General features: G+C 46.2%; 1 protein-coding gene across 1 annotated transcript in view; it reads right to left on the bottom strand.

Moving 5' to 3' along the window:
• FBRSL1 (fibrosin like 1) overlaps positions 1–13,218 on the bottom strand; it is a 560,052-nt gene that overhangs the window by 91,895 nt on the left and 454,939 nt on the right. The window contains exon 6 of the mRNA XM_075718432.1: positions 9,730–9,783. Coding sequence (XP_075574547.1) covers positions 9,730–9,783 — 54 coding nt within the window. The remainder of the gene's footprint in view (positions 1–9,729; positions 9,784–13,218) is intronic.

Genomic DNA, 13,218 nt, shown 5'->3' with positions numbered 1-13,218 from the left:
GGGACAACGGAAGGTCTCTAGCTCTTTTGTTTCTCTCCATACTGGACAGAAGGAGACAGCTCATTAAGGAAAGCCCTCAAGACACAGCTACACTGAGGAACAACCAAGCTTTTTTTTTTTTTTTTTTTTTTAAAAAGTGTCTGTTAGCTGTGTTTGGGCGAGAAAAAGGTGGGAAAAATTAACCATTTACTCCTAACATTTTCTAATTGTCCATACTGAGTCGTGATTGTTACTTTTTTGCAAACTATTCTAAGCAACGTCCCTCTCTTGAGCAGCTTTCAACACACATTCCTGCTGACAACCACGGCTGGGTCTCTCCAGGCACCTTCAAGGAATTTCTAAGTTTTTGCACATTCCATTACAGCTACACACGGAAAAGTTAAAGCCAATCTTTCAGCCACTGCAGCATTTCTGCGATCCCCTGAGCGGCAGAGAAGCCTAAATAAACCTTCGTGCTGTACACAGGATATAGCTTTCCAACTCTCCCTTCCAACTACTGATAGTAACACGAGGGGCACGCAGCCCACTTTTTTGATACAAATTCTACTAGCATTAATTACAGACAAGTTCACTAGAAGTCAGTTTGTTGAGCTTTGTGGGATTACTTTGGATTGACAACAGTCTGCGGGATATTGTTGCTGAAAGCTTAGAAGGTTTCTTCCTAATAATTTTTCCTAAACTTTTTCTCTTGATGGAGAACTATGATTAGGTAACTTAAGTGTTCCAATTTTCTTGGGGCCCTGGATCATGTTTTTTGGGATTATGGTTTCTCTGGTTTTTGTTTTTCATTATACACAGAGCTTACTCCATCAACGGCAGTTCTCAAACAACAGATGATGTCATTGGCCACCACACCATGAATTTGGAAGACTGAGGACAAAGGGGAATTTGCTACAACTCTGGTGACTCTCCTCTCCTCTCCTCTCCCTGGACTGTGACAACAGAGGAAGATGATGGCCATGTTTACACTGATCAGGGTCAGGCAATCCAGTGGTTTGCTCAAACACCCTGGCAGGCGTGAGACATCCAACCAGAGAACCACCGCGTCACTTAAGTGGCGGGACTCGGAGAGGTCGTCTGGCTCAACCTCCTGCCCAAAGAGGGCTAACTTCTACGTTCAAGCACGTGTCGAAGGGCCTTGGTTAGCTAAATCTGCACACAAATTTTTGACTCATTCCCTCACCGGTCATTTAAGAACCTTCCTTTCCCAGTGTCTTTGACCCTGGATAGACCTGTACTTTTACAAACACATTATTTTGCAATAAGCTAGTGAAAAAGTACTCACTGCTTCAATTTACAATACGACTTCCATACTGATCTGTGTTCAGGCTCAGAGAACGAACCTTCATACTTCAAACTAGCTGGGTTCAGACATCTGAATGGCAACTGGGAATAACATTTCCCATCTTTCTGCCCAAATGGTTTCATTTCAGCAGGGCTGAGCTTTAGCTTAAACCCACTTTCCCAACCAGTCCAAGTTCTAGATCAGTAACAAGAGATCTTCAGGATGCACTTGCTGCTGAAGCCCGAGCAAGTGCATGTTACCAGTTTGCATGTTTGTTTAAGTAAGTGACAAAGATAGGGGGACCAAAAGTAACTCCCTTAACTAGAATTCACAAGTGCAACCAACTAGAAAATCTCCCGCCTGCTTGTGAGGAGGGAGTCAGACTTTCTCAAAGACTGAAAGACGGCTCTGCTCAATGCCCGGCAGTACGTACAAAGCGCGAAGTGTGAAATCCTGACCCCACCGCAGTCAGCGGCAGAATTCCCATAGATTTCCTCAGGGCCAGGATGTTCAAACCTGTTCAGACAATTCATAAACCACCATTTCAAGGGCACACCTTTGCATGAGATTCCCAAGGGCCTTTTGAGTTTTGACTTAAATGCCTGGATTATTTTTACAATTCCAGTTATGGGTTCTTTGTTCGCAGGGAGTTAAGCGATACAAAGAACACAGCGAGAGAACAATGGAGGTATTACCATGCATGATTTGTCTTAAAAAAAATTCTTTTTCTTTTCATGAAGTTATAGATCCAATTTCAGTCTTTATTACCACTTTGCCATGTGAGAAAGTGGTTCTTAATTTTAATAAAGGAAGGGAGCTTCATATTTCAACAAGAACTAAAAAAATGCCTCCTGCGATACAGGCGGTGGAAAGCTCTTTGGCTAACAGCTACTGCAGACCAGATTCAGGGAGGGAACGGGAAATAATCCGTCCGCACCAAGTAAATAAATCTTGTCTAGGACATACCTAACGGCGGGCAGTAGCCCAAAGGCATCTTGTCCAATGATGTAATTTCTGCCCCCTCCATTTTAAGGGAAATTAAGAGCTTGCTCTGCCAAGCACATATTAACATTTCACTTATCACCAAACTCAGGGCCGAGCAAGTACGTACCCTACTGCAGTCCATGGTGCACCACTGGACTAAAAAATCTTTCCACCATGTTAACCGATCTGGAGAATGAGCCATATCCGTAGCTTCAGAACCTTTCACTAATTTCAAAGTAATTTGCTCCCTCAAATCCACTTTGCCCTTAAAAAGCAGTCTGTGGCATATTTCAGGAGGTTCATTTAAACCACGACACATGTGAGGAATGACAAGCTTAACCCAATCCACAGACCAAAAGTGCCCCCAATTCACACAGGCTTGTGCAGTCTACCTTTGAAAAAAGTAATACCAGAGGCCCACCACTCCCATTTCATGCTACTATATAAACTTTGAAATGGAAACGCCACTTGTGTTTGGTCAGCCGAAGCTTCGGATCTGTTCCGGTTTGAAATGTGTTATGGAAATTCCTTTTCCGCCGAAGATGACCGATAGCCCTATTATTTTACAGCCTTTCCCATTACACCCTGTTTACACTAGCGCTGGAGCCATAATAGCGAAATCCATCTTTAAACGTGGTCCTCACTGGCAAGAAGTAAACATCGTTTTGTAAAATTATTTTTAATATTGTTCTATCTCCGTCTGTTCCGGCAAAGAAAATGAAGTTAGCTGTAACCCTAGTACCAAGACTCTGGTTTAAACACGACCCATGTGGCAAACGAAACAAAGATGTGATGCAACGCACATTAAGTAGCCGATTTGCTTTTGGCCGGTGCAGCACGTGATGCGCCGCTGCATGAGCGGCAGCCCTGCGATGGAGACGGGGCAGAGCGGCGAAGCCCCGTACCTGCTGCCGGGGCCCGTCTGTTCAGTATGAACAAAAAGCGAAGTGAGAGAAAGCACTTCCTGCACCACAGGAATTTTTTTTCTCTAATTTTTTTATCTTTTTTTTTTTTTTTTTTTAAAAAAGGCTGAAAAATTGAGAGTTTTACGGAGTAAAATATCATCTCCTCTGGTCCGGATATCAACAGGCTCCTTTCAGCCATGCGCGATCTCTTCTCTCACTCCTCAACCTCGGCAAGTACACCGCAACAAAACTGAAGGGAATGCCAGAGCCCTTTGCAAAAGGCCTAACTTGGGCTGCAGCTACGTGGTCATCCAAGCAAACAGGACCGCGTGCGGCGCCAATATTCTCACTTTCCACTCGAAAGGCTGAGGCAGGCGCGGCGTCCTGCGCGGCACGGCCGTGCCAGAGGAGCAGGCAGCACGGGCTCCCGCCCCGGATGCCCCGGCCGCTGGGCACGCTACCTGGGCGTTTCAGAGCCACAGGAGGGTAAGAGGGACAGCAGGTTATTCATTGCGTTCTGTGCTCTGAATCTCAGCACAAGGAACAAAGGAACCCTACGGAACCGGGAGCTGCGTACGGAAGACGTTTCTACTGAAATCGCAGTAACAAGAAAATCGGCAAGACGCCTCCCGACAAATTTCAAGCCGGATCCAAAGAGAGAAATGGAGAAACCAAAGCAGCAGAAGCAACCGGCGTTTCTAGCTTCCAGCTCTCTTGCATACAATTCCCAGCAAAGGGATTTAGCTGCGATGAACCAGGCTGCAAGATACAGAAGCGAGATACGGTGTCTTTTTATGATTCTTTGCAGGTAGCCGAGAACAAAATCCCTGCCCCTCTCCCTCCTCGGGCCATTCATCTTCCGCAGGTGATGGAAAGCCACTCTCCCAGCGGGTGGTCCTGCTCTCGCAGACCTGAACGCTTAATTGCCACAAATCAATTCCAACCTCGATGCTCAGGCTGCTGCTACCCCGTCCCCCTTTCTCTTTACACCGATCGCAGCCCAGGATCCTCTCATGTTACTAAATCAATCTCTGGACACGCCAGCTAGGAAAAACAAAGAGGCAGCACCAGACACGGCTCGCCGCGGCCAGCGCGACGCGTTGACGTTACGCAAGAAGACCAGCCTTAAAAAAAAAAAAAGTCAACTCTGTCCCTCTGTGCGTGCGCACACGTGCGCACACACACATGCCTCCTATTTTATTTTTTTGTTCAACTGGAATTAATCGGGAACGATAAACACTGTTTGTCTCCTGAAAGCAGCAGTGGGGGGATGAAATATGCCTCTTAAGCTTATCAGCTTCAGCGCCGCTGAAGAGAAAGCCGGCTTCTAAGCCCAGGGATAATGGGCTGTCCTTTCAGGAAGGTATCAGAGGTCTCAGGAGAGGGAGACAGCACAATGGTGTGACCTTCAGCTAATAAAGCCCACCCTAGAGTCCAAAGCAGCTTGGGGAATATTGACAAAAGTTCATATTTACAACTGCCTGGACTCTTTCCAGATACCATTACCAGTTTAGAGAGCCGCAGCCTCTGTACGTACACTCACACAGGCTTTTATTCTGCCTCCTCCTTTCTTTCTTTGTTCCCATGCTGGCAAAAAAAAAAAATTAGTCAGAAAATGGCAATTCTTCTGCTAACAAGGCCCCACCAGCATCTTTTTTAATGAAGAGAGTTATTTAAAATTTCAATTTCGACCTCAGCGCTATCCTCTGCTCGGAGGAGATTCAAGGCCTCTTGCAAGGATTCTCAGTGCGTCATCATGCTCATCAGGAAGAAAGCATATGTGTTTTTGTGGAAAATCTGCTGATGTATTTATAATTCTTTAAACAAAAAGGCAGCCAACATATTGTAAAATGAGAAGTTGGTTGGGGTTTTGTGTGTTGGGGTTGTTTTTTTTTTTTTTTTTAAAATAGGCACTGGCAATCAATGCAGCCCCAGTCAGAAATACAAACCCAAAGCTTTTTCAGGCAGAAACTGACCCCCCCCTCCAGTCTGCGTTGCGGTTAGCAAAATGACGTTTAGCCCATAACTAGAGTGCACAGGCATGACTGGAATACAAATAATAAATAATATTTTAAAAACTGTTCATACAGTAACAAAAGCCAATTTCAAAACATAAAAACTGTTTGAAGCAAAAGTTTCATTTTTCCGCCTCCTAAAGTAGTTCCAAAACAAATACATAAAAATAAAGGCTCGGAGGAAATCTGTTTTCAAGGGTAATTTCACTGAAATCAACATTAAAATCTCAAAATATTTAATGGAAATAACATCTTCGGTGACAGAAAACTGTTTTGACCGCACTTTTCAATCCAGCCACGCCAGTCTGCCATTTTTATTTATCTGCCTCATAATTCATCTTTGCCATCCTGAAACTAATCTTGCTGGGGTTCAAAAGGGATCCAAAAACTGGAATAGGTTAGAACTCCTCCCAGTAACATCTCCTAAAAGGTGCCTCTGTATCCTGGCGGTCTCATTTACCGCGCCGGTATGTAACAGGCAGGCAGAAGGCTGAACAGACCTCTACAAAGACCACAGATTTTGCGTTTGCAGCCTTTGCTTTCCAGTGAAGGTCCCGTTTCCACCAACAGCTACGGTTTCATCAGCTACGCAGGCTCCCAAGTAGTTTTCCAATTTCCTAGAGTTTTGGCCCAGGCGTGCCTTTTATCTGTTCTCCTCACCCCATCCAGCCATATTCACTGTCAAGAGAGTTCAGGTGATTGATTACAGCCTGCCCGAATTCGAAGCAGGCAAATTAGACGTTAATGTTGTGCCTAATGCGCTCACACAAACAAGGTCATCGGTTGCATCGAGACCAGCAGGCGATGACACACGCTGGGACTGCACGGCCCAGGGGACTGGGAACAGGATGAAAACTCTTCAGTTCAGAGCTACTACTTCAAAACCGAGCCTGATCCTGCAGACACCTCCATGCCTCTAATGACCGCTCAGCAACCCGCCTGAGACCCACCCACAGCCCAAACCCAGGGAGGAGCTCTCGGGCCTCCGTAACCTCGCGACAGAGGCCAAATTTTGACCACTGTCAAGATTAACTACCCTCCCTCCTTGCGCCCAAACGTTGCTCCAAATTACCTATGTCCTCCCTCTACGGGTGAGCTACCAAAATCAATAAGCGGTACTGGATTTAGGAGGTGGTGTGAGATACCAGAAAAGAAATCTAAAGAGTCCTAGGAAGACAGTAGTGCCATCAGAAAGGTGAAACCACGTTCATCTTGGAAACGCATCAACCAATTCATCTGCGGGGAAATAACACAGAACCACGACGCTCCGCGAGAAAGAGAAGGTTGGAGAAGTGAAAGGCGTTGGGTTCCTCTGGCAGGAACCTGTAGCTCTGCTTGGAAAGCTAGAGCCCAGCAGGGCGAGACACCCATTCCCAGCCCGCCTGAGGGCAGGGGGATGGAGAGAAGACCGCCGAAGCAAAGTATAACACAATTTTCTATGGGGAAGGGAAGGCGCTACAAATGATAACATGAAATACTCGGAATGGGTCCCCAAGAGCATCTCTCCACGCACCGTTTCAAGGATGTCAGCTTACGTCTCCTGGCCGCCACCCAGGCCCTGGCCAAGTGCTTCTCATTGCCTAACCTTTAAAACACAATTGTTACCTTTATAATAACAGCAAGTTGCTACTGAGAAGCTCCAGCAACAACTGTGTCTGGTTGTTATTTTATACCTGTTTTCCATGGCAGAACCCCCTGGCTCTCAGGAAACCGTGGGGTATTAACTGCATCCCAGAGGAACAGGCGGATCCAGGACACGTCTTCTGCCGCGGTGGATGGGCAACTGCGCCGAGCTGCTGCCCTCTTCACTTCCAAACCCCAAACACTCAGAAAGTCTTGCTTGTAGGGTATGATTTTAATAATGAATATTGGAGAGAAAAGGCTGAAAAAACAAGCTCCATCCTGAGGAGGTGTGAATAATCGCACCTGCGGCTGTCCCTGGCGTGCTCTCCTGCACCCTGCCTTTGAGCACTAAAACGAGAAACCTAAATGACCTGCTCGTGTTGTTGCATGACACGGCGCAAGACTTTGTCTTCCTTGAGCCAAGAGGTAAAAAAAATGCAGGGCTTGAAATTGCAAAGAATTAAGACTTAATATCAGCCAAGACGGTGACTGGATCTCAGAGGCCTGTTTCCCTCCGAATTTCTCCTTGCTGCCGTGACGTGCTCACACTGAAAATTTTCCCTTGAGCAACCGCCTGGCTAAAATACAGCACACCCTTACCATAAAGCCCTTTGTTAAAACATCTTTGCCATAAAGCTGCAAAACCTTGGCTCCCAAGTACATTAAATCCTTATAAACCTGCCTTCGTTTTAACCGCGCAGTATTTCAAGACACAAAGCGCTTCTTCCGAGAGATAGCACTTTAATGAGGAAAGGGGTAAAATATATAAACCAAACCTCATTATAGCATAATTTCTAGGAGACAAGCATGCTGTTATAAAAAGAAGCCATGGCAATTGCATTTCACATGGCTTGAAGATTTAAGACTTTTAAAGAGCCACTGCTACTTTCAGCCATTGGTGGTGTTTTGTTTTGAACATAAGAGAAAGCAACCAGAATTACGGGTCCGCTGTCACCTGTGTAGTTTATATTCCGTAAATTGCTGCAAATGATGGATTCCACTCTACCGCGTGCTCACAGAAGGTAACGCAGATTGGACAGTAAGGGACTGACTGCAAGTTACTGTGTACGCTTTTACCTTTAAACCTCTGCGTTCTTAAAGGTTGTTGCTTTAAACATGCTGATGTAGCACGGACATGGTAAATTACCCAAACCAGATCCAACTCATACCGGACTGAAAGTGCTTATAATGACACACTTTGTTCACATGTGAACAACAAAGTGAAAGAAACCCACCAAAAACCACACTACGAGAAAAATCGAGGGTACTGACAGACAGTGATGGATAGACCGCCATTTAGTACCACCTGTCAGAGAAGCCAGGGGAACTGGCACATCAAAGGGGCTGCAGCTGGTTTCCAAAAATGAGGATACTCAATTTTTTTTTTTTTTTTTAAAACCTGAAACTCAGTTGCTTTCTACAAAACGTCACATGGAACAAATCCCCCCAGCCAACTAGAAAAACGTTACTGGAAAAAACTGTTCTCCCAAAAAACGAACTACCTATTCATCAAAGGAGCATCCTGAATTACACCGCTCTGGAAGACTTTTAAACTTCATCTAATAAAAAAGCCATTATCGATTACAGTTCTTCCACATTAGTCTTCCAGTTGTAACTTCTGAAATGAAAGCTTGGCAATGATTAGGTATTTACTACAATCAGTAGAGAAAAATAGCGAAAAAAGATGAGCATAAAGGTCACCAGAGAGACAACGTAATTCTCTTTTTTTTTTTTTTTTTTTGAGGAGGGAAACAAAACAAGCAAAAAAAGCCCCAACCCCCCCAGAATACCCCCCCCCCCCCAACCCCCAAACCAGCAGGGGGAATGCACTTCACGGCAGCTTTGACTTGAAGCACAGATAACACTGATCGATGGATACTGAAAGTGAAGACACCAGTGGAAAATTAAACCCAACCAAGCACCAAAACTGGGACAGGGTTTTTTTTGTGTTTCTTGGTTCTGCTTTAGAAAATTATGCAAGAAGGGTCAGAGTTTCAGCAAATGATCGTTTTAGCTACTGTCACAGATCTGGGTCAACAGCAGGGTAGAAAGCTGGCACGTAGCTGACGCCTCTAGCCTGGTGAGGGTAAGTATTTCCTCTTAGCTCTTTGATGCAGCTCGTAATGAATGGGATTCTGGACTGAAGGGTGCTTGTTCTCCCTGATTACCAGAAGGTTCAACACCCGCTACACGGCTATGGCAATGGAGCAGCACTTCTAACTGCAGTTCTCAGAGAGGACATCTGAAGAGAACGTAAGACAACAACCCTTTTTCCAAATACAAAATCAATAACCTTGCCTTTGGGTCCTGTTTCCGAGATACTTTTACAACTGTCATTTCTACTGATGTGACTCGTCTTTCCGTGCTTACAGAAAAAGGAGAACGGGTTCCTCCCTCGCCATCATCGCTCCCTTGTAAGTCACAAGAGACTTCTCCAGCTCTTATCAACTTTGCCACAGGAGAAGACAGCAGGCTGGACGAGCCTGAGTCAGCATGTCAGCACACAAATTATCACAGGCTGTCTGACGTTAAGGTAACCCAGCCTAGCACGTGCCCTCCCTTAACTTTGACATTTCTCTGCTTGGCTGTCCACCTAAACCTCAAGGAAGAGGGTGGCTGCGAGCAAGTGCGCACGCTGCTTTTGTTGCACAACCTTCCCGCTTCCTCCCTTACTAACAGAGGGCTCGGGGCGCTAGAAACGAGAAGCCTTATCACAAACGTGTAACGAGAACCTGAGCTAACAGGTTAGCTGACATGGAACTGTTAACGGTGAATTGGCTTGGAGACAGCGAGGGAGGGAGGGAGGGGGAAAAAGGGGAGACAGAGTGAGAGAGACAGAGACAGCAACCAATTCAGCTGCAAGAAACCAAGCTAAATCAGTCCCAAGTGCCCATGTTGGAGAGACTTGATCTCATACCTTGCTTGTTATCAAGGCACTCCTGATACGAGTCAGCTCCAGTTCCGTTGCGGTCTACAGACAAAACAAAAAGTTTCATTCATATCAAACATAAATATTAGAAACTTCTCAAATGGCAGCCTTGCTGGAGCAACATGTTACGTGCAAATAGCGCTAGTTCTTTAGGAGGCCACACTGGCTGGCTGACATAAACTGGGACTTGTTATGAACAAGCTGCAATAAACTGACACCAACCCGCTATGAGAAATTTATTTCTGTCCCGGGCAGCAGTCGCAGGGTGCTTTCCTCTCAGCCCTGCCCGTCTGTCTCCACGCTAGCGAGGGCACGGGGAGGGGATTACAGCTGCAGCTGCTCCGGATAAGTTCCTTAAGCACGTGGAAGATGGAATACTCGGAGCTAAATCTAGCGTTACACCGGCCACCGCAGGCCCTAGGAAACCACTGGTTGAAACCAGCAGATCCTGAACTACGGTCTGGAATAGGCTTCTCTGCGGCTCACGGTGCTGCGCTCCCTTTTGGTTTTTGGCTGCTACGTCACATTAAAGACAACTGAAAACACAAGATCATACTTTCCAAATACTCCTCTTCCAGGGAAGCAATGTTACTGCAGTTCCTGCTAGGGTTATTTGATCCAGCAGCAGGAGGGGACTTGGTCTGTGCCACGGAAATGGGGGAGAAGCCGAGACTCCTGTACCCGTGTGTGCTCCACACGAGGAAGAAACCAGACAGCTCCCGAACGCAGGTGTGGTCACGCAAGTGGCATTTCACAGCCAGCACAGTATCACCTAACAAAACCCTTCGCCTGCATTAGAGGTGCAACCAGATCTCGTCAGCTGCGTGTAAAAATGGTTCAAACCGTAGGTTAGCAGAATCGGGCTACGACATGGCTTAGACCTCGAAAGCAAACCAAAGAATGTTCCAGCGTGGCTTCTCCTCCTGCTTTACAATCCAGTTCAACCACAAAAAAAGGTCTGGATGATCCTTGAGAAAAAATATGAAATTCATCTGTAAACCCTGGATAAACTCATGCTCTTTCAGCAGCTTACATGCACCTTACATGTCATGCTAAGTATGAGGAATAACACGGCCGAGCCCACGTGACAGGTGTTTGCACACGCTAAGGGTCCTCAAAAAGCAAATGTTTTGTACATCGCGCATGTAAGAAGGTACACGGTGCCAAAATCAGTCCTGTTGTGTAACTACCAACCCACTCGATCGGGTCACCCTGGCACAGCACTCCTACCACACCAACTCCAGCGGCACTGGAGACAGCTCCTCTGCAACACCTTTATCCGTACGGCCGTCACAACTCATGGAAAAGCCACGGCTGTGGGACAGCTCCTCTGCAACACCTTTATCCGTACGGCCGTCACAACTCATGGAACAGCCACGGCTGTGGGACTCGGAGTTGGCACCCCATTAGGCTGAGGTGGGCAGAGAAGCCGTCCGCTCCAGTAACAGTATTTCAGTCTCACCGTCCAGAGAACCAGCACAACAGCAACGGGTTAATTTCTTTCTAAAGATGCTCTTCAGGGCCCAAAGATTAGCAATATTGTCCACAACAGAGAAGAGACGCTACCGCGAGCGCCTCCCGCCCGGGCACCCGCAAACAGCTCTGTTCCGGCGCCTCCGGAAGCTGACCAGCGCCTGCACACGACGGCTTTCTGGCATTTCTCACGTGCTGCAAAGGCGTTCCCGCTCCGGCTGCCCTTCCGCCTTTGCTCAGCCCACAGCTGGCGACGGCTCCTTGAACGCACCAGGAGATCCGGATCAGAGTTAAAAGGCTTCACATTCAGCAACAGCACTGAATGCACGAAGAAGCAAAAATTAAAGTTGCCCCACCGTTTGTGTTGTGTAAATCCCAGATAATAGATCTTCTCCCTAATCCTAATGAGGCCTTCCTATTAAAATCTTTATCAGCTCTGCAGATTGCCCAAAGGCTCATCAGTTTCCCTATCTCTCAGTACCAAGATCTGCTTTAACTTTTACAAATAGCTCTAAGATATTTCTCAGCTTATCAGCATTGCCAAGCAGCCTGTCTTATCATTACTATTGCAGATAAAATAAATGAGCTCAGGATGATATGAATAATGGCATTTTCTGTAGGCTGGTTTCCCATTACATTTTCAACAGACTGTAGATTTAAACTTCAGCACAAAAGAAAAAAAAAAAGAAAAAAAAAGAAGCGGAGGGGGAAAGGTGTTGGGGTTTTTCTCCTTCCCATTTTACTTTCGCCGCCTTGGAGGGTAGGCTACATTTTTAAGCTCACCCGATGCGTGCTAGTAATTAATTTTGAAGGAGAGCAGAAACACCTCAGCTCTGCTTTCTCCGAAGACCAAAACCACAGTTACTTCTGGGATGTTTCTTCAGCTGCATTTGTTGGAGAGAAGCAAGGGCTAAATTGCACTCTGCCTAATGAAGCCATCTTCATTAGTTCGCTCCCTTCCCTAGCAGACGAGGAATACCGGTCAGATGGGGAATTGAAATCATGAAAAGCCACAGAACTGCATTTGAATTAAAAGACTAGGCTACAAAGGTCTCCGACGTCTGCTCCGGGCTGATTAGCACGAGGCGCGTGTGGCACCGTTGCGGCACAGAGCGAATTTTACAGCGCACGCTCGCGGATAAAGGCGAAGCGTTCGCGGGAGAGGAGGAAGCTGAAAGACTAACCGCGTCTCCCTCCTCGTGACAGCGAGCAGGGAGGTCATGTTCTGGCAACCATTTTCTGCCCGGTCCCCGCAGCAATCACGACAGGGTTAAACGCTTTTCCGCTCCCCAAATTCCTAGCCCTGCCGCTGCACCGAGGTTCTCTATTATCGGCAGTGACAGGTGAAAATTCATCTCCTAATTATTTCTTGCTGCGCAATCTGCGCCGAAGAAGTAACACGGAAGGATTGCAGTACACCCTCTACGGAAGGCTCTGCTAGAGAGCCAGTCAGCCAGGGAGACAGAAGGAGTGTGGTAAAGAGATATTTATGAAGGATTTCCAACCATTTTGGAGGCAGACTATACCGTAACTTTATAACCTACAGCTTCGGAGTAAGGATCTACTTGCAGGTATCTTAACAGCCTGAATGCTTTTTATTGTTGATTATTCCAAGGGGGGAAAGAAAAAAAAATTCCCAAGATTTATACCCGTTATGTACCTGATTCTCCTTCGGTACAGCAGTTACTGCAGAAACAGCATCCACGTACAGATGTTTTTTTACCCCCCACAGAAATGTTATGGCAAATAATGTACCCAGCTTGCTTTAATTCAATATTAAAAATCTTGTAGCTACCTTCCACGGCAATTTAACTGTAACATTTTTTCCACAAGAACACAAGCTAGGCTGAGTACTTTCAAAATTAAAAATATTTTTAAAAAAAAAAATCTCATTTTGTAAGCAAGCTAGAAATATCTTTGGTAACAACGTAAACAGCCACCTTGAAACGCTGTCTTCATGTAAACTCTAACTCTTCTCCTACCACCCACCAGAAAGCGAGGTTT

The sequence above is a fragment of the Pelecanus crispus genome, chromosome 11 (genome assembly GCF_030463565.1).
Source record: "Pelecanus crispus isolate bPelCri1 chromosome 11, bPelCri1.pri, whole genome shotgun sequence".
NCBI lineage: Eukaryota > Metazoa > Chordata > Aves > Pelecaniformes > Pelecanidae > Pelecanus > Pelecanus crispus.
This window is presented reverse-complemented; position numbering and strand designations above follow the sequence as displayed.